The 19295-nt window shown below is 37.8% G+C and overlaps 1 protein-coding gene across 2 annotated transcripts in view; it reads right to left on the bottom strand.

Moving 5' to 3' along the window:
- The window catches only part of kalrna (kalirin RhoGEF kinase a), a 277075-nt gene that overhangs the window by 16453 nt on the left and 241327 nt on the right, over nucleotides 1–19295 (bottom strand). Inside the window, exons 35-48 of one of the 2 annotated variants that reach the window (XM_079619849.1) lie at nucleotides 16555–16820; nucleotides 14241–14384; nucleotides 11956–12051; nucleotides 9018–9133; nucleotides 5827–5893; nucleotides 5358–5461; nucleotides 5208–5277; nucleotides 5022–5108; nucleotides 4188–4280; nucleotides 4044–4094; nucleotides 3796–3873; nucleotides 2432–2617; nucleotides 1686–1857; nucleotides 1364–1584 (exon numbers count right to left, since the gene is read on the bottom strand). In XM_079619849.1, the coding sequence (XP_079475975.1) occupies nucleotides 1364–1584; nucleotides 1686–1857; nucleotides 2432–2617; nucleotides 3796–3873; nucleotides 4044–4094; nucleotides 4188–4280; nucleotides 5022–5108; nucleotides 5208–5277; nucleotides 5358–5461; nucleotides 5827–5893; nucleotides 9018–9133; nucleotides 11956–12051; nucleotides 14241–14384; nucleotides 16555–16820 (1751 nt within the window). The remainder of the gene's footprint in view (nucleotides 1–1363; nucleotides 1585–1685; nucleotides 1858–2431; nucleotides 2618–3795; nucleotides 3874–4043; nucleotides 4095–4187; nucleotides 4281–5021; nucleotides 5109–5207; nucleotides 5278–5357; nucleotides 5462–5826; nucleotides 5894–9017; nucleotides 9134–11955; nucleotides 12052–14240; nucleotides 14385–16554; nucleotides 16821–19295) is intronic. The other variant, XM_079619850.1, reaches the window with a different exon arrangement.

A 19295-nucleotide genomic window follows, 5' to 3' on the forward strand; every position in this document is an offset into this window, starting at 1 on the left:
GTTGATCCAGGAACATGTGGTACTTGGTGAAATCACGTTCAGCGGGGTGATTTTGCCATTTAAATTGCGGTCACATTTACTGTTGCTTAGCAAAATTTTTAAAGCGAAATCCAGTCATTTCAAGGAATCCACATGACTTGCGATTTTACGCAAGAGCAAACAATTTCCACAATGAGATTGCTCATCAGCTTCAAGATAGTCATGCTTACTTTGAAAGTAACTTTTGTGTGAGATGTGCTTCGTGCATCACTACACTACTGACTACAGCGAAATTCTGCGAAAAAGGATAAAATTCCAGGCTGAGTAACCTTCTATTAAAAAAAACCCACCAGGGTTATATGATCATTTAAATCCCTTTGAAATCAAGGTGGGATTGACACAAAAATAGTTTTAGAATTTTTAGAAACTTCACCCTATATATATATATATATTCACATTGCATATTATAGACCTTATTGTGAACAATTCATAAGTCAAGTCACCTTAATTGATATAGCGCTTTTAACAATATAGATTGTTTCAAAGCAGCTTTACAGTGATAATAGGAAATTACAGTAACAGAGATTGTTTTGGCTTTACAGCAGTTATAGAATAAAGTTATTGTCCAGCTAAAGTTAGTTTTGATTGATTGATTCACTTGCGTTGCAAAGATCATTAGTTATTAACTTAGGGTCCGCTAACACGACACCGTTCTAGCAGAAAACACTAAACGCTCTCCGGCCCGCCTGGTGGCTCGAGAACGCAAAATCCTGAAATAGATTCCAAGGTGCAAACCTTAAAAAAAAAATATATATATATATATATATATATATATCTCTGCGCAAACCTCAAAAACGCAAACCCGCACAAACCCCGATGACCTGCACATGCGCATCACGTGTTTAGTCTATAGGTATGCACGTTTCATTTTTAAGAAGATTTTTTGTCCTCGTAAAACTAATCAAAATGTCATAACTGTATCTTCTCTCTGGTGACTTGTGCAGGATTTCTCCAATCATTTATTCTGTTTAAACCCTCCCTTGCCAGCTCACATTCATCTCTCTGCCTTCTGTTTTTGATAACCAGTTAGCTAGTTGATTTCTTCAACAATGCATCGTACTATGGTAGTTTAGCAGCAAGTTAAGTCGTTTTACGGTTACATTTTGGTGCCGTGACCCGGGAGGTTTTGGGAGGGGAGTGTAACATAGGCCAGTTAGAGCTGTGCATGTAAACCTCACTCCCCTGATGCTAGAGGCTGTGGTCTTCAGTGTCCTTGTTAAAACGCCCGCCTCCCATGACGGAGCCGCCAGTTTGAATCCAGCTCGGAGATTCATGAGCCACTATCAACTCTAGCGTGCAGAAGTGTAATGTTAGGTGTCCTCACCCTTTGGTATCTGTCCGAGTCGTTGCACGGACCACCGTTGGAGGTAGATAGCTTTATCGGGGTGGAGCTCCGTCCAGACAGAGAGGGTTTCTCTGCTCCCAGTGACACAGTGGAGCTGGGCCTGCTGTTGGACTGACCCACTCGCCCACTGCTGGAGGAGTTTCGGGTCAGAGATTGAGAGCCGCTGCGCTCCTTCTGATACTCGATGGGTGACTGCAGAGCTGTAGATACAGTAGACAGATGCACCAATGGTTTCAATAGCTCAACATGAGGAGAGTTTAGCTACACATTTATGATTCACATGGACGTGGCATCTTCTTACCTGACAAGAAGTTGCTCTGTAAGTCTAGTAGGTCGGTGATATGCTGAACCCAGTCCTGTTTGATGTCCGTGTTTGCTGCTTGCAGGGTAAAACGTTCGGACGACCCACGACACCACAGCACAAACTTACAAGGATCGTTTTCAACATGCTCTTCCAGGCCGAGGAGGTTTACCTGCACACACACACACAAGTCAGTTTCATACCTGGCGTCAGCTGCCAAGTTACCAGCGTTGTTATTTTCAGAACTCCAATACAACTCGCAACAACACTCATGGAAAGAATATGTATTTTTGTTTTTTTGGTAATGTATTTGCAGTCAGTGTAATAACTTGTTTGAATAACTTTAATGAATTCAACAAGTGCACAATCACACGGAGATAAAAAGACAGTACTCTTGAAAAACTAACAAAATGTATAATTAATTACTAAGTAATGAGCATCTTACAATGTGTTAAGGGGCATTTGTTGTGTCTGTGTATGCCACCTTGCTAAGCCCATTTATCACTTGCTCATGGAAACATAGGTGAATAAATATGTAATTAAATGGTAATATATTTGCACTTGCAAGTGTCCAATAAACTAGACAAAAAATTTTGCTAATTGAGCAGACTGTACATGTACAGTATACTGTGCTGATGATCACATTTGCTTCACAAGCATTGTACACATACCCTAGCATACACGTAATAAACATCGGGCTTAAAATAACAGTGAACAAACTCCATGACTGACAGTTGTGCAGTTACCTTGATGCTCTTTTTAAACTGGTATCCTGGTATGGACGAGCCTTTGCGTAAGAGCTCGCTGAAGATGACGATCTGTTCAAACAGGAACACCCTGCGCTCTTTACTGCGGGACAGTACGCCAGAATCCTGCTCCGTCACAAAAAACGTCTCCTGCTGCAAGAGCTTTCCCTGACTCGTCAACTTCCCCTGAAACATGCAAGCTCATCAGTCTGGGATAGTTATATTCAAGTGAACATTACCAGATACCGTAATGGGGAGGACTGTTCAAATGCTACATTTAAAATAGGGGTAGTTCACACTAGAGACCTGCACTGCGCAGCTGGAGCGCGTGTAAAGCCCTGGGACACACCAAGCCAAGATATGTTGGGCCGTTATTTATTTATGAAAACCCCAAATTCTAAAAATTAGAATATTGTGAAAAGGTTTTCATAAGCTGTAAGTCATAATCATCAAAATTATAAAAAATAAAGGCTTGAAATATCCCACTTTGCATGTAATGAGTCTATATAATATATTAGTTTCACCATTTAAGATGAATTACTGAAATAAATGAAAATTTGCACGATATTACAATTTTTCGAGCTTCACCTGTAGATGCTTTAATAACAAAATATTTTTTCGGGACCGTTTATGCTGGGATGTGTAGGTTGTGGCTATGCAACACCTAATTTGAAACTGTTTCATGGAAAAATCCGTCCCGCGCATGTCTCTAGCTCACCCAAAAATGAAAATTCTGTCATTATTTACTAACCCTCATGTAGTTCCAAACCCATTGGACTTTCGTACATCTACGTACCACACATAAAGATGTTTTAAGTAAACCTGAGAGATTTCTGTCCCTCCACTGAAAGCCTGTTCCACCAAAACTTTAAAGCTTTAAAAAGTCCATAAATACATTGTATTAGTGATCCATATGAATTGAGCAGTTTAATCAAAGTCTTCTAAAGAGTTCACTTTATATGATTAACGGAATTAATGTTGCCATTTAAACACAAACTTTGATCAACGCACATAGAGTATATCAAATATGATAAATGAAATCTCAACCATACTTGCTTGGCGAACAAGAACAAACCTGATTGGGTTTTTTTTGCGGAAACTCGAACGCATGTTATGAGCAAGCATGTTCAAGCTTCCATTTTCATATTTGATGAGCTCTGTGTATGTGCCAAATCTGGACAATCAAATTTCTCAGGTTTCATCAAAATATTGTAATTCGTTTTTTAAAGATGAACGAAAGTCTTATGAACAACATGAGGGTGAGTAATTGACAACAGAAGAATAATGCTTGTACAACGTCTTTCGAAAAAACTGTTGTTTGATGAAATTTAGGAAGGAGTAAAGTGAAGCTGTTATCAGAATACCTCATATCCCTGCAGTCTTCCCAGATTCATCATGTCATTGCACAGCTTGGGCACCTGGGACATCAGGTCTACTGCTTTCTGTTACAGAGAAAACCAACAAAAACCTGGATGACCATTGGGTTTGAATCTAAACTGCTTCAGCTTTTGAATTGAATTTTTTTTACAAATATACAAAAATAGAATCCTCTCATTTTATGATTGACTATATAAAAAAAAAGGGCAAGTAAGCACTTTAGCTTCATTCTTACCTCTATATCCTGACAATCCAACCCCGCCTTGATGCTGTACTTCAAGAAGTCCTTAAGCAATAAAATAAATTATGTACATTAATAAAACTGTATTATTTATTACTGGTATCAATCGCAGCATCAACGACTTCTTTTCTATTGTACCTTTAATAAAAGTTGATATTTAGTAATTCTCTGAATGGGTTTAATGAGAAAATCACTGATGCCCAGTCTCGAGTTGATGTCTTGCTGAATCCCCTGTGAGCCAAAACAGACACAAGAATATGAACATGTAATGATTAACTGTTTATTTTAGAAACAATTTTACAGAGTGCTGCAGAAACGAGTCCGAAAACCTGGAAACAAGTTGGCATTTTTTGAACTTCTGGTTGCATCATCTCAAAGTCAGTGAGTTTTTGGAATGGGTTTTTGGTAAATGCTTGATATAAGGTCTGTGGTTGACACCAATTTACATTTCATGTTTATGTGTCTTGAAAAAGGCAGTTGGAAATAAGTGGCTAAATGGCATTACAGAGATTGTCAGGGACATTTAATGTCATCAAGCCGAAAAAGAAAATGAATCTGCTCACTAGTCCGCTTTTACAGCCTCATTGTGTTTGTGCTCATGCTCAATTTATAGCATCAAATAAACATGAATGAACATCAGAAGGAATGTGGTTTTAACCGCGGAAAGGCGTCAGTGCACTCCGCTTCTCAAGTTCAAATCCTCCCATGTTAATCTACTAACTCTCCTGACTGCTTTGTCTGACAAAATGGCGGATGGCGAAGTATGATTGGTCAGATCACCTGTTAATCAAGCTCCATGCGAAGGGTCAATTGCCATGTTCATGAGAAAACAAACGCTCCAAAGGTGTGAAAACGCCATAAAACTCGTATTTACAATAATTCTGATAGCATGTGAAGGCATCATAACTTTTGGGTTGGTCTGCAGAAATATGCCATCCCTGCTGCACTCTATTGCTGTAAAGTGTGTCTTACCTCGAAGTATGAATCGTATTCTGCAACGATGAATTCAGATTTGGGTTTGTTCTGGCAGTAAACCACATACATGTGCAGCCTTCTCTCCTACACACACAGCATCAGGAAAAACACTTCATGAGCACACACAACCTTTATGACCCCGTGACCTTTACACTGTTAGAGCATCAGACCTGATGTACTCACATGTTTACTGAACAGCTCGGGCAGTTTTTCTTGATCTTCAAGACATTTCTCCAGTTCACCAACAAAAAAACTTCAGACAGCAATAGAAACATATATTAAGTTTCATTTCAGTCATTTTCCAAATAAGAGGAGCTTATGCGAGACACTTACTCTTTGTGCCAGTCGTAGATTTGGTGAATGTTTCCAAAGACGATCTTATCTTTTCCTTTCATGTGATCAGGAATTCCTTTCTCCTCTATTCTCTTCATAAACCCCTTCAGAAAATTATTTTGTGTACATATGAGTCACCAGCCAAAACACACAAAGTTGATAAAAGCAACAGTAATGCACATGTCCGTCTACAGCGGTTGTAAATGATGATAAATGAACACTGTGATGATTGCACATCCACTCAAGTAAATACTGATACACTGATGATGTAATGAAAATGCAAATGAGGAATAAGAAATATGCAAATGTATTGATATATTCAGATAGACAGAACAAAGTCAAACGAAGAAGGATAAACGACACTAGTGTGCTTTATGATATGTTCATGCTAAAGCCGAAGTATAGCTTTAGTCACAGCACTGTATTATTATGGTGTGTTATACTGTCAGCTATTTTCTGATGTTCTTACCTCAACCACAATACCCAAATCTTTCACGTAGTCTTTTTCTGTCTGGATTAATTCATTCAGAACAAACCTACAACAGACAAAAAAACAAACCATAAAATAGCTATTCAAGATTTTTGAACAATAACCAAACAACTAATCTAACAAATATCACACTTCCTTTTTGAGGGTGTTACAGAACGATAGAGAAAAATTTGAATAAAAAGATCAAATGCCTACAACGGATGAACTTCCCCATAAATACCATGGATCTTTAATATGAGAGCCATATCATTCAGAGAGATGCGTTCCCAATACTTCCTGCTACATTGAATCCAGATCTCGTGGCTCTAAAAGACTCAACTGCCTTAGATGTAACCAGAGTTTTTGACCCATTAAAACCACTAACATTAGTTACAGAAGAGTAAAAATATTTTTTTGCACTGGAAATTGATTGACTGACTCATTCAATTGTTTGCCGAACATACAAAACAATGCTGTGTTCTGGCCTAATGCGCTCGTTGTACAGGTACAGTGTGTGCTTAGCTACATATTTTGACCAGCTAAGAGTTTATAAAATGATTAACTCAATGTCAAAACAGCGCCAGGAATCCCTCCGTCACACACAGATCTGGTGTGAGGAGACGCGGTTCTGATGCCTGAACTGAACTGTGATGGGCAACATCATGACTATGATAAGAAAAAAAAACAGGTATGCTTGAGCACTCTGTCCATTTCTTGTGACATCATGTCCCGTTTTTAGCTTGTTTACATGTGTTTGGTCCGTGTTGTATTTATATTTCATTCGAACCGCACCAGAGATCGTTTGAAACCCAACTTTTCAGCATCTCCGTCCTCTTGTTTGGTGCGCACTATATGTTAATTTTATTCGAACCAAACATGCCAAGTGTGAATACACCCTTAATAATTAACAAAATACATTTTTCCCTACAAAAGCATTTTAAAACATGTAAAATGCAATCCCGGGAGTTCTGTGCAGACTTTATGGCTTTAGTTAACTGTGTAAATGGGGTTATCTTGCTTCACATTTCACACTGCTCATAATTTACCCGGAGTTAAAGGTAGGGTAGATCAGAATTGTCTAAAAAAACTTTTATTCAAATTTGTTTAAACTGTCTTTATATACCAATACATAATTAAAATGCAAGTACTCTGAAATAGAAAGTATAAAAAATTGAGTGACTCTAGTGTATTTAATCTTCAATAAACATTCATTAATTCCATTCACTTCCACCTAATAACGGGTGCGCGACTGCGCGCACGTGGGCAGAGCCAGTAATAGCGGCGGTAGTCATGGTGACGGAGAGTGACAGTCGCACAAGCCAATCACTTGTTTCGTCCCGGTAGGAATTAATGAACTGGGTTTTTTTATGATTTAATACACTATAGTCACTCAATTTTTATACTCTCTTTTTCAAAGTACTTACATTTTAATTATGTATTGGTATATAAAGACAGTTTAAGCCAATTTGAAAAAAAGTTCTTTAGACAATTCTTACCTACCCAACCTTTAACAATCAAGTATTCATAAACTGCCTTTTCACACTACATTCCTAAACTCTGGGTTAATATTCTTATTTGCATATTTGTGGCTTAATTTCCATTGATTGGATGAACGCTGCACGAGAGGGACCCGTTTATATAAAGGCTCTGGCATTGTGCATCCTCATTTTACATATTGCCAACTGTGTGTATTATCAAGTTTATCCTGAATGGAATGAAATACAATAGTCAACATTTGAAGTGGATCAAAAAAGTTAATCAAAGTTGTCCTAAGACAAGAACTGGCATTGTTCAAAATTCATGTATAACTTTGATGAAAGGTTTTGATCCACTTCAAATGTTTAAAACTACAGTATAGTAAGAATGCAACGGTCTCGTATTCACTCCAATTGTATGTCACCATATGACATTTATCCCCTCAAACGCTGAAACTACAGTTTATTCATTGCTCAGCATTTGCATGACAGTCCAAATCACATGAATATGAGGCGTGTGATTGGCTGCCGGTTGCTAAGCATCGTAACATTCTAACACCACTTCATTTCACTCTCTACATGTGTGGCAACACAATAACAGCACACAAGTGGTGCTCAGCAGCTCCAGAGCAGGGGTTCATAACCCCGGGTAAAAAGTGGAGCTAATCCCACTTCTAAATGACAAGTGTGAAAAGTACCAGAGGTTAAAAGAGGGGCTTAGAACGACAATAATGTGGGGTTAAGCGCAGTGTGAAAAGCCCTTTTGAGTAAGAACACATGACTTATATAATGGCTTAAAGGACAATTCCAGTGAAAAATGAACCTAGGGGTAATTAACACATGGTTACCGAGTCGATCGTTCTCTGGGATGTGTTTTCATGATAATCGAATGTAAAGAGTTTAATCTCTAAAAACTGATTAGCTTATAACGCTAGTATATGGGGCATAGAATAAGTTTTATAAGACAGTTTAATAAGAAGATACTTTATAAAGACAGTACATTACACGTATACAGGCAGGAGCCATCTTGGAAAATAGTCTCGACTAGTCGAGCCACGAACGGCGTGCTAAGTGAGCTGGTCGATAGGAATTACGTTTGTGAAATCTAACGTAGCACGGCGTTTGGGACTTGACTAGTCGAGGCTGTTTTCCAAAGATGGCTCCTGCCTGTATACGTGTAATGTACTGTCTTTATAAAGTATCTTCTTAATAAACTGACTGTACACTTACAAAGTTCTCAATGCTTCGGTTTGCATGTAGGTACCCTCATTATGCTACCGTGTTAGTGTGAGGCTATTTTGAGCCTGGTTAGTGGTATTAACTAGCAATTTACTTTTACTTATTCTATGCCCCATATACTAGCGTTATAAGCTAATCAGTTTTTAGAGCTAAAACTCTTTACATGCGATTATCATGAAAACACATCCCAGAGAACGATCGACTCTGTAACCATGTGTTAATTACCCCTAGGTTCATTTTTCACCGGAATTGTCCTTTAATGCCAATCTGGGAGCCCAACTATATAAATAAAAAAAGAATGAAAAATAAATAACTAACAAACAAATAAATAAAGGGGTATTTTTACATGACATTCGCAGCAGGAACTAAACCGCACAGACACCAGTGATTTGGCCACTGTGACCTGGAATCAGACCTGTACTGTTTTGTAGATTTACTCCAAGAACAACCCAAGAGTGTAGAGCGTGCGTCTCTTACATTCGTCCACGCAGTGCTTTGGCTTTCTGCTCCAGCTCAGGGTTTCTGGGTGGCAAGGGGCTTTGCTCCGCTGGGTTCACGGAGCTGAATCCTGGGTATGATCCTGGCTCCAGCGTCTACAGACAAACACAAATACAAGAGATCCAGTCAGTTTGACAGTCTGTATATGGAAATGCCAGGCCTGATGTGGGAGAACAAACACAGCAATTGAATGGTTTTATGTGACACGGCACTACACTTCACACCATCAGAGCTGCTCAAGAGATTCAGAGGGGAGAAAAGCATCACTCCGGCCCACAGAGTGAGCCATGATCTCCAGCACTTTGGCAAGTTTGGAAGGCTTTTATTACTTCATTACCAAAAAAAAAAAGCTGCTCATGCCAGACTTCTACTTTTCTGTCGCTCTCTCAGAAGACGCAGTAGTTCAGTGCGGCGGCTACACATCATGTTATGTCATAATATTGCGGATTAAAACGGATTTCCAGATATGTGTTTTGCATAGGATTTTTTAAACTACATTTAATTTTTTTAATCCCTCAAAAACAGGTTCCAGATCAAGTTCTTGGGGTGCTCGACGAAAATGTATGCTGTGGAACAAATTTAAGGAATAATTTGTGTGCAAAACAAGTCCAGCTCAATCAATAGCATTTGTGACATGGTGACCAAATTTCTTTAACATATCCCTCAGTTTTTTTTAAAATAGCTTAAAGCAGGGCTATGCAGTTTCGGGAATTTCTTCGCTGTATTCTCGCTTTTTGCTCGCAGGTTTCTCTATAGAGCTCCACCTACAGCTTCGGAATAGATATTTGACAACACTCAAGACTCTCAGATACCAGAGGCTAGTAGATCAACGACATCAAAGCAGACGCGACATTCTTTAAAAGGCCTTCTTCTCAAATTTTTTTTGCCGTAAACTAATTCGTTACAACGCGAGACCTGATATCACACGATACTTCCTGACGTGGCGGCCGGCGGCTCACCTGCCCAAAAGTTGCAAGTGTGTTTTTTCCGCTCACAGGCGATAGGGGGGTGCGAGACGACCACCATTCAACCCGAAAAAAAGTCACATAACCATTCCAACGACTCCGAAGCTGTTCAGTTAAGGTAAAAAACCTGCATAGTTCACCTTTAAGCAACTTACAGGTACTTTTTGTAGGTACTTAGATGAAAGTGAATGAGGTACATTTAAAACATTTTTCAAAAGTGGTTACATTACATCTTCTGATAAAACTTGTGTATTATTTGAGCTGTAAAGCTGTTTTAGGACAACAAAGTTGTAAAATTGGATATGGCTTAACTTTACACAGAAAAGCTTAGTAAAGCCATTTACCCCCACACTAAAATCACATTAAAATAAAATAATATATATATATATATACAGTCATGGCCAAAATTGTTGGCACCCCTGGTAAATATGATCAAAACTGGCTGTAAAAAATAAATCTGCATTGTTTATCCTTTTGATCTTTCATTCAAAAAATTGCCAAAATTCTAACCTTTCATTGAAGCAAGAGAATTGAAAGTGGGGCTAAATCACATTATGAAATAAATGTTTTTCTCCAAAACACGTTGGCCACAATTATTGGCACCCTTTTATTAAATACTTTTTGCAACCTCCTTTTGCCAAGATAACAGCTCTGAGTTTTCTCCTATAATGCCTGATGAGTTTGGAGAACACCTGACAAGAGATCAGAGACCATTCCTCCATACAGAATCTCCCCAGATCCTGCAGATTCCTAGATCCATGTTGGATTGGATCAAATACCAACAGATAAAAAATCGAAACCTAACAGCCGGGGCTAGAAATCTTATAACGGGCCATGTTTGGATCTTCCAACAGGACAGTGATCCAAAAACAAATATCAAAATCAAAACAAAAATGGGTCACGGAGCACAAAACCAAGATCTGCAATGGCCATCCCAGTCCCTGGCCTGAACCCTATAGAAAATGAGTGGGCTGAACTGAAGAGAAGAAGCACCAACATGGATCTGGGAATCTGAAGGATCTGGGGAGATTCTGTATGGAGGAATAGTCTCTGATCTCTTGTCAGGTGTTCTCCAAACTCATCAGGCATTGTAGGAGAAAACTCAGAGCTGTTATCTTGGCAAAAGGAGGTTGCAAAAAGTATTTAATAAAAGGGTGCCAATAATTGTGGCCAACGTGTTTTGGAGAAAAACATTTATTTCATAATGTGATTTAGCCCCACTTTCAATTCTCTTGCTTCAATGAAAGGTTAGAATTTTGGCAATTTTTTGAATGAAAGATCAAAAGGATAAACAATGCAGATTTATTTTTTACAGCCAGTTTTGATCATATTTACCAGGGGTGCCAACAATTTTGGCCATGACTGTATATATATATATTAAGTGCCTTATAAAATACAGATTTTAGCTGCTTTAAAAGAAAAAGTAAATCAACAAAATGCAACAAATGCTGTCGATTGAGCTTAACTCAACTAGGAATATTCCCTGATAAAAATAACTAATAACATACAGGTGTGGGAAAGCAATATAACCAATCAAATGTGATTTCTCTGAACACCCGTTTCAGAATCCATCGGAAAGTAGGGACATTTTATACACACAGCTTTAATGGGAACTAAATCTTTGAGTAGATCAAACTGATGTCCAATGGCAGAAACATGCTCTTAAACACAATGACAGCACTACACAGCACAGCACAGCACAGCACAGCACGTTAACAACCAAACCATATGAGGTGCAGAAATATTAAAACAATAAACAGAGCCACACAAAACCAAAAGACACATATCAGCACATTCACGTTGTACTGGTGCATGTGAGACTCATGCAGATGATCTCAAGAGTTAGTGATTGTCTTAGAGCAAGAGAAAACAGAAAGGAAAAGAGGAAAACCAGGAGGTTAGCGGATCGAATCATCCCGCTTGTGCCAGGATGGGTTCAGCGGCACACTTACCATCTTAGTTTTGACCAGTTTTTCTATAGCACTGACAAGCTCAGCAGCACTGGGGACATCAGCCGAGCTCTGCCGTGAAGCCATCAGCACAGAAGACTACAGGACAGCAGGAGGACAGGGGGAGAGAGAGGCATTAGCAGGAGAGCAAGTGCTCGGGAGAGCCAGTTTATCAAGCTTTGGTTTGGGGAGAAGAGAAGCAAAGTGGCAATCTCACACCCGAACATGCCAGACACTTCACCTCCAAGTCAAAAGGAAAAACTAAATATTCGATTTTGCTTTAGGAAAACGGGACCTACTTTTATGACCATTGTAATTGTTCCATGGTGACATTATTTTCAGGACAATTACTTTTCTCACCAAATACTCATTGATGTAACAGGTAAAAAGATGTTATGTATATCATGATTTATTGCATACAGTACTGTTCAAAAGTTTGGGGTCTAAGATTGTTTTTGAAAGAAGTTTTATGTTCACCAAGGCTGCATTTATTTGATCAAAGATACAGTAAATACAGTATTGTGACATTTTCTTACTATTTAAATGAACTGTTTTCTATTATATTTTAAAATGTCATTTATTCCTGTGATCGAAGCTGAATTTTCAGCATCATTACTCCAGTCTTTAGTGTCACATGATCCTTCAGAAATCATTCTGATATGCTGATTTGATGCCCAAAAAACATTTATTGTTACTGTATTATTATATTATTCCTTATTATTACTGTTGAAAACAGTTTTGCTACTTCATTCGATTCTTTGACGAATACAAAGTTTAAAAGAACATTTATTTGAAATAAATAATCTTAAATGTCTTTACTGTCACTTTCTGAATAAAAAATTATGATTTGTTTTTCAACAAAAAAAACTTACAGTAATGTATTATAGTACAAATAATCTCATAATATTAATAGTGATAATAATAGTGCTTAATTGTCATAATAATGTCATATTACAATTGATAATGATAAACTCACAAGACAAAACAATCTAAATGGTCCTAAAAACAGTCTTCAGTTTCTTTATGATTTTTTTTTTTTCCTTTTGGTTTTAGAGGGGAAAAGGCATGAACATGTTATTTGTGAGATTCACCGTGTCAGCCAGCTTTGGGTCGTAAACACATTACTACTGCCGTCCCGAAGCACAGCGTGTAAAACAGCCACAGTTGACTGGAACAGTAAAAGTTTCACAACTACACAATTTAAGCTTCATTGCAACAATAGGGTGTATTTGTGGTTAGTTGACTGAGACAGGGAGCCTCCACCCGAGCAGTTATGGGCGAAGTTCACATCAGGGAGGAAAAACTGTTAGTAAAGCCACTGTGTGTGTGTGTGGGTGTGGGAATATAAGGGAGGCAGGTGGAGATAGTTATGAACACATGATGAGTGACAGTATCTCTACCTAGTAAATCTACCTCCACTTTAAAGGGATAGTTCACCCAAAAATGACTCACCCTCGTGTCGTTTCAAACCCGTAACACATTTATTCCCCTTTTGTGTTCATTCACCATTACAATTTTTTAAGATGTCTGTTTTAATAATGAATTGTATGTGTTGTTGATTTGTATTGAATAAGAGCTTTTTAATCTATCATCAGTTGACAAAGTATTTTCTTTTTTCTTTCGGAACAAAAATGAAGATCTTTATAATGAAATCTGAGAGATTTCTATCCTTCCATTGACAGCTACGCAACTACCACTTTGACGCTTCAAAAAGTTCATAAAGAGATTGTAAAATTAATAAATTGAGCAGTTTAGTCCAAATTTTCTGAAGAGACTCGATCACTTTATATGATAAACAGATTTAATTTAGGCTTTTATTCACATATTCATCAACATTCATCAACTCACACATCAGTTGTGGTAAAGGAAACTCACATGGGAGAACCAATGAGATTCATTCTTGTGTTACGCAGCACGTTTGAGCTTCAGCAAGAACCAATGTGAATAAAAGCCTAAATTCAATCTGTTCATCATATAAAGTGATCGAGTCTCTTCAGAAAATTTTGATTAAACCCCCTCAATTCACATGGACTAGTTTTACAGTCTCTTATGATCTGAACTTTTTGAAGTAAGTGGTAGTTCATTTGGACTGTCAAAGGAGGGCCAGAAATCACTCAGATTTCATGCAAAATATCCTCATTTGTGTTTTGAAGGCAAACAAAAGTCTTGGAAGTCACGAGGGTGAGTAATTAATACATTTTTTTTTTTCATTTTTGGGTGAACTAACCCTTTATTAACCTCTGACCTCACTCTCTCAAAGCTCCTCCCCCTCTTTTCTGCCAGTGTACCTTCTCTTCCTGAGCAGAGGGGTCTTTGATGATCTCCATTGGAGGAGGGAGGGGAGTGTGTGACTCATCCTCTTGCTCTTCCTCCCCTCCACTGTGCATTCCTGATGAAGATTTGGAGAGTGTTCCCTCTTCTTTACGCACTCTCTGAAAACACAAGAACAAGTCATTGAGCAAATTCATAGTGCATGTTAAAAGTTCTCAGACACCCCAGTCAAATTCTGTGCATCACCTTGTGGAAAAGAAGTGTGCTTAAATGCATTTAATGTGCAATTGCAGTGTACTTAAAATATATATATATATGGCACAATATTAATGGAATTAAAGGCATGTTACATTAATAGCTAATATATTTTAAATGTACTACTTCATTGTCACGAATGTGTAATTACAAATAAATTTAAGTAGATGGCATAAGTTTCAACAGAAATTAAAGGATGTTTTAATTGACCATAAATGCTGTCAGTATATTCTGCTATATACACTTTAACCATATTTAAAAAACATCAACAGAAGTAGTTAAATGGCGTATAAAGATGTACTTTAATTCCTATTACGTGGGTCAAAAAAAGTGAATTGTAAATAACATGTAATTACATTCAGTTCATACTTAAGTATATTCTGTTAAAAGCATATTATTTCAGTAATAAATACCTTAAAAAAAATAAATTTACTTTTAATCAACCATTTGATTAAAAATTAATAAAAATAAAAATTGGTCAACCATTTATAGAAATGTCTTTGATTGTCAAAGCGTCTAGAGTGGCTAATTTACTATAATACTAATATATGTAACTTGCTAGAACAGATTTCAGACATGAATACATCAAACTGTACAAATTGAGGAGATCTGTGCTATGACTTTAAGTGATGAATAATCACAATATAAAACCTCCAAGACCATGCGCTGTGGGTCAGAGTTTTGCATAGCTAAGCACACCTTAAAATCTAGTTTATAGAACAATCATTGTTACTTATATATAAAGTAATCATCGTTACTTTACAGTATATATTGAGCAGCACTGGTGCCATATTACTGAAATTGTATTCAAAAACAAAACAATAAACACTTGTAATGTAATGGCAATGAATTGCAGTGAAATTATCACCTAACAAAATGCCTTACAAAACCTTTTAACTGTGACAAAATCACCGTAACACACAGCCTCGGGTGGTTTATTGCTTTATCATTTGGCTTCTCTTGCACAAGTTTAAATGCTCTAGTTTAAATGCTCTGAAATGAGTGTTGAAGAATTTGCTGTTGCTCTGGAGGACAGCAGGCATGGTTATGGGCCATTGTGGTGGGGTTCACATACCCTGCTTCAGAAACACAGAGGCCCTTTTGTACCAGCACATTATATGGCACACAGCTTTAAAAAGTCAGGCTAATCATCACCCTCCGATCTGAAGCGCCATATCAGCCCTTTAATACAGCATTTATACAGCACACAGAACAAGAGGGCTACTTTTCTCTCTGTGGTCATGGTTGCTTGAAAAAAAAGTGCTGAGGTTATTAAACACTCTGACGTAAAACTACGGTCACCACATGCTGTTAGACAAGATGTAAAATATCATCAATAAACCTTGTTTAGGAGAATTCTTATGACAATGTAAAAATCTTCTGAAAATAAACAAATGTAAATGGCGAAACTAAAAGGCGAAAAAGAATAGAAGACATTTTCTGGTCTGAATGTGTGAGAACTAGAGAGAAAAAAAGGGTTACACTTTATTTCGATAGTCCACTTTAGACATTCTACTAACTATAAGTAACTTTTCAACTACTGTACATGTCAACTAACTCTCATTAGAGTATTAGTAGACTGTTAGGTTAAGTTAAGTTTAGGGTTAGGGTTAGGTGTTAGGGTTTGGGATAGGAGAATAAGTTGACTTGTAGCTGCCAAGTTACTTACTGTATAGTCAGTAAATTGTCTGTAGGGGGACCAACAAAAAAAAGTGTTATCAAATATTGAGCAGACAGGCTATTACTACTCTAATGAGAGTTAGTTGACATGTAGCTGCAAAGTTACTTATAGTTAGTAGAATGTCTAAAATAGACTATCGAAATAAAGTGTTACCAAAAAAAGTATACTGTAAATCATCATTGTATTTCAGAGAGTACTCACCATTATGGTTTTGTGGACACACTGTATAGCCTACCATTGCAATATATTAAAGTATTGTTTAAAGTACCTTGGAATACCATGGTATAAAATTATGGTAATCATTTTGGACCATAGTATAACCATTTCATCCAATCAGATGGATCGATGTTTTTCCTCAATGTAGTGTGAAAAATGAATAATTTACAGTACAATACCTCTTCCAGGGTGTCATCCTGTAGTTCGGGTGGCCCCAGATCAATGCTCTTGCGTCCATCACGTTTTTGCTTCTGTTTGCTAGGAATCTTCTTGATGTTGCTTCCATGACTGAGCCGCCGGACAGGGCTGGTCAACCATTTCTTCAGTGTATTCCCAGAGCGCTTGGGTCCAGGGGAGCTACTGTGCAGGGAGTTCAGGGATGGCTGTGGCTGCAGCGTGGTCACGGACTCGGTCTTCCCTTCAGGACCGCTAACTGCATAGTTCTCTGTAGGACGAAGAGAGAATGAATGTAAAGATCAGACCTGAAATAATGGTTAAATACAACTTAAAGGTTAAGTGTATAATTTCTGCATCACTAAATGGAATTGGAAAACTACTAGTTGGGGAAAATGGGATTCTCAAACACTTTTCAGGGAACTCACACACTATGGACAGTAACTGTGGTTTGCTGTTGATTACCACAGACAATATTCCACAGACTTGCCCATCAGAAAAAAAACTAAACATAAAATACATTTACAGTCATGAACTTACAATGGAAGTCTAACAGACTTCACGTGTGTTCTTTAGTAAACATGTTTATTGTTTGAGTTGTTAAGTTGTTAATTGTCCTTTTGTGGTGGGACTACTTTTCTAGGTGGGGGAACTTCTGCTTATGCGTTGCTGATGTTAAGTTGGTCATATGTCGCTGGTACTTTCTTCATCACATTTAATCAGGCTTGGGTATCCCCACCCCAATAATTCACACATACTACACAAATGGAAAATTGGTCTCCTCCCATTCCCATTCAAAAACACTTGAACAAGTTTAATCACTTATCATATTTCCTTCTCACAGAAAAAAAAAAAGCGTAAGGCTGAAAAAGAGGACATTGAATGGAGACTTGAGATCCACAACTGAAGCTCTGTTGCTGGCGAGAGCTGCCTCCAAATCATCAGTTCTCAATCTCCTAGCCTTCGACACCAGACCACCAGACACTCATGTGTATTATCTTGACTCTTGGCTACTTGGAAGCTGCACTCCACTGGTTTTGACAACGATCTGTAGATCATTCTCTTCTCTCCTATCTTGATCTTAAATTAGACCTTTCAACTTACAACTTTCCAAAGTGATCCCTCAGGGTTCGGTGTTTGGCCCTCTTCTCTTCTCAATATGCACAGCAATATAATCCAGTTTCTATTTCTGTAGTATCAAAATCATGCCACAGATGCGGTCCACAGAGCTAAACAAATGTTTCAAATCCAACAACATTCCTGACCAACTCTGTTAACTGGATAGCAGATATCACAATTCACAGGAAATAATGACAAACATCTATAGAGCTTCACAGTACTGCTATTCTCTTCTGATGTAACTACACACACAGAGATATTGATCACCTTCCACAAATGCAAACCACACACACACACCTAAAAAAGTTAATATTCTTCTTGTGTAGAAACTCAAACAGACATTACACAGACTATAAGACAAAGCACATTACATCTAACTCTTTGACGTAGTAACCAAAACGATATTGCTATATTTAAAAAAAAATATTTGTCGATTATTGTAACAGATAAATAGCCTTTTCTGCTGTGTTATGCGGAGCGTGTGGGTTAGACGATTTGATTGGTAATCACTGAATATTAATAATGATTCACACCAATGCCTAATAAGTTAATTTTCGTAAATTATTTTCTAACCATGGGAAAAAACAACAATTTACAGTACACACGGTGACAGTTACAATTAGGTACAAATCTAATATTAGCAGGTTTTTAATATTAGAAGCGCTGTAATAAAAAAGTTAAAATTGCAAACAATTTAGCATTATATCTCATTGAGGCATAACTGAACATAGTGAACATTGTTCTCTCTTTTGCACTTACAGACCCTGATTCATGATAAGATCATCAAGTAAAATTACCAGCATAAGAACTTGTTCTCCAAGTGTCCTGTGTGTTGATGACATCTGTGTGTGCTTTAATGGCTGACTTATTAGAGGAAGTGACCTTGTTAGAGTTGATGATACAGACGGTGACGAAAAACATAAGCGTATCTCTCCTAAAGCACACGATACTGCAGAAATCACAGTCCTGAAACAGCTCTTTGACAGAACGAACGCTGTTCTTCACACATACACACTGTTCTGTGTTTGTCTGGCCTGGTCTGACTGTACATGTGTTATCAGTTCATGAGAACCATCACAGGAGTGTGTTTCCAGCCACAGCGTGTGATGGAGTGTGTCCCTGTCGAGTGTTGCAGTGCTTTTTGAAGAGCGAACCTGCGTAACAAACAGACTGACTGACGACAACGTACAGTCTTGTGTGTGAGTGTTTATTTGTGGAGTGAAGAGAGGGTTTGATGAGAGCAGTCATTAAGCACTGCCCTTTACACACACGCACACACACTTCTCCTGCCTCAGTTGGTCGGGAGAGAGAGAGAGACAGACAGAGAGAGTTCTTTGTTCTTTTAAGTGGTCACATCAGAAAGCAGCATCTGGATCATATGACTAATTTTACTACAAACCAAAACTAACTCCCATGGAACTCATATTGACACACATCAGATTCCTGCTAATCGAAATACAGCAAGAAATGTTGCAGTAGATGTAAAGTAATCTCAGAAACATCTGTACTGAACAATCACATCAAAGATATATAGAATAAACAGGCTTACCGCTGATCCTTCAAATGTCTTAAAAATATAACATTTGATTTTTTTAATTTAGGGTCCTAAAAACTCTTATTTTTACTT

This window comes from Phoxinus phoxinus, assembly GCF_949152265.1.
Source record: "Phoxinus phoxinus genome assembly, chromosome: 7".
NCBI lineage: Eukaryota > Metazoa > Chordata > Actinopteri > Cypriniformes > Leuciscidae > Phoxinus > Phoxinus phoxinus.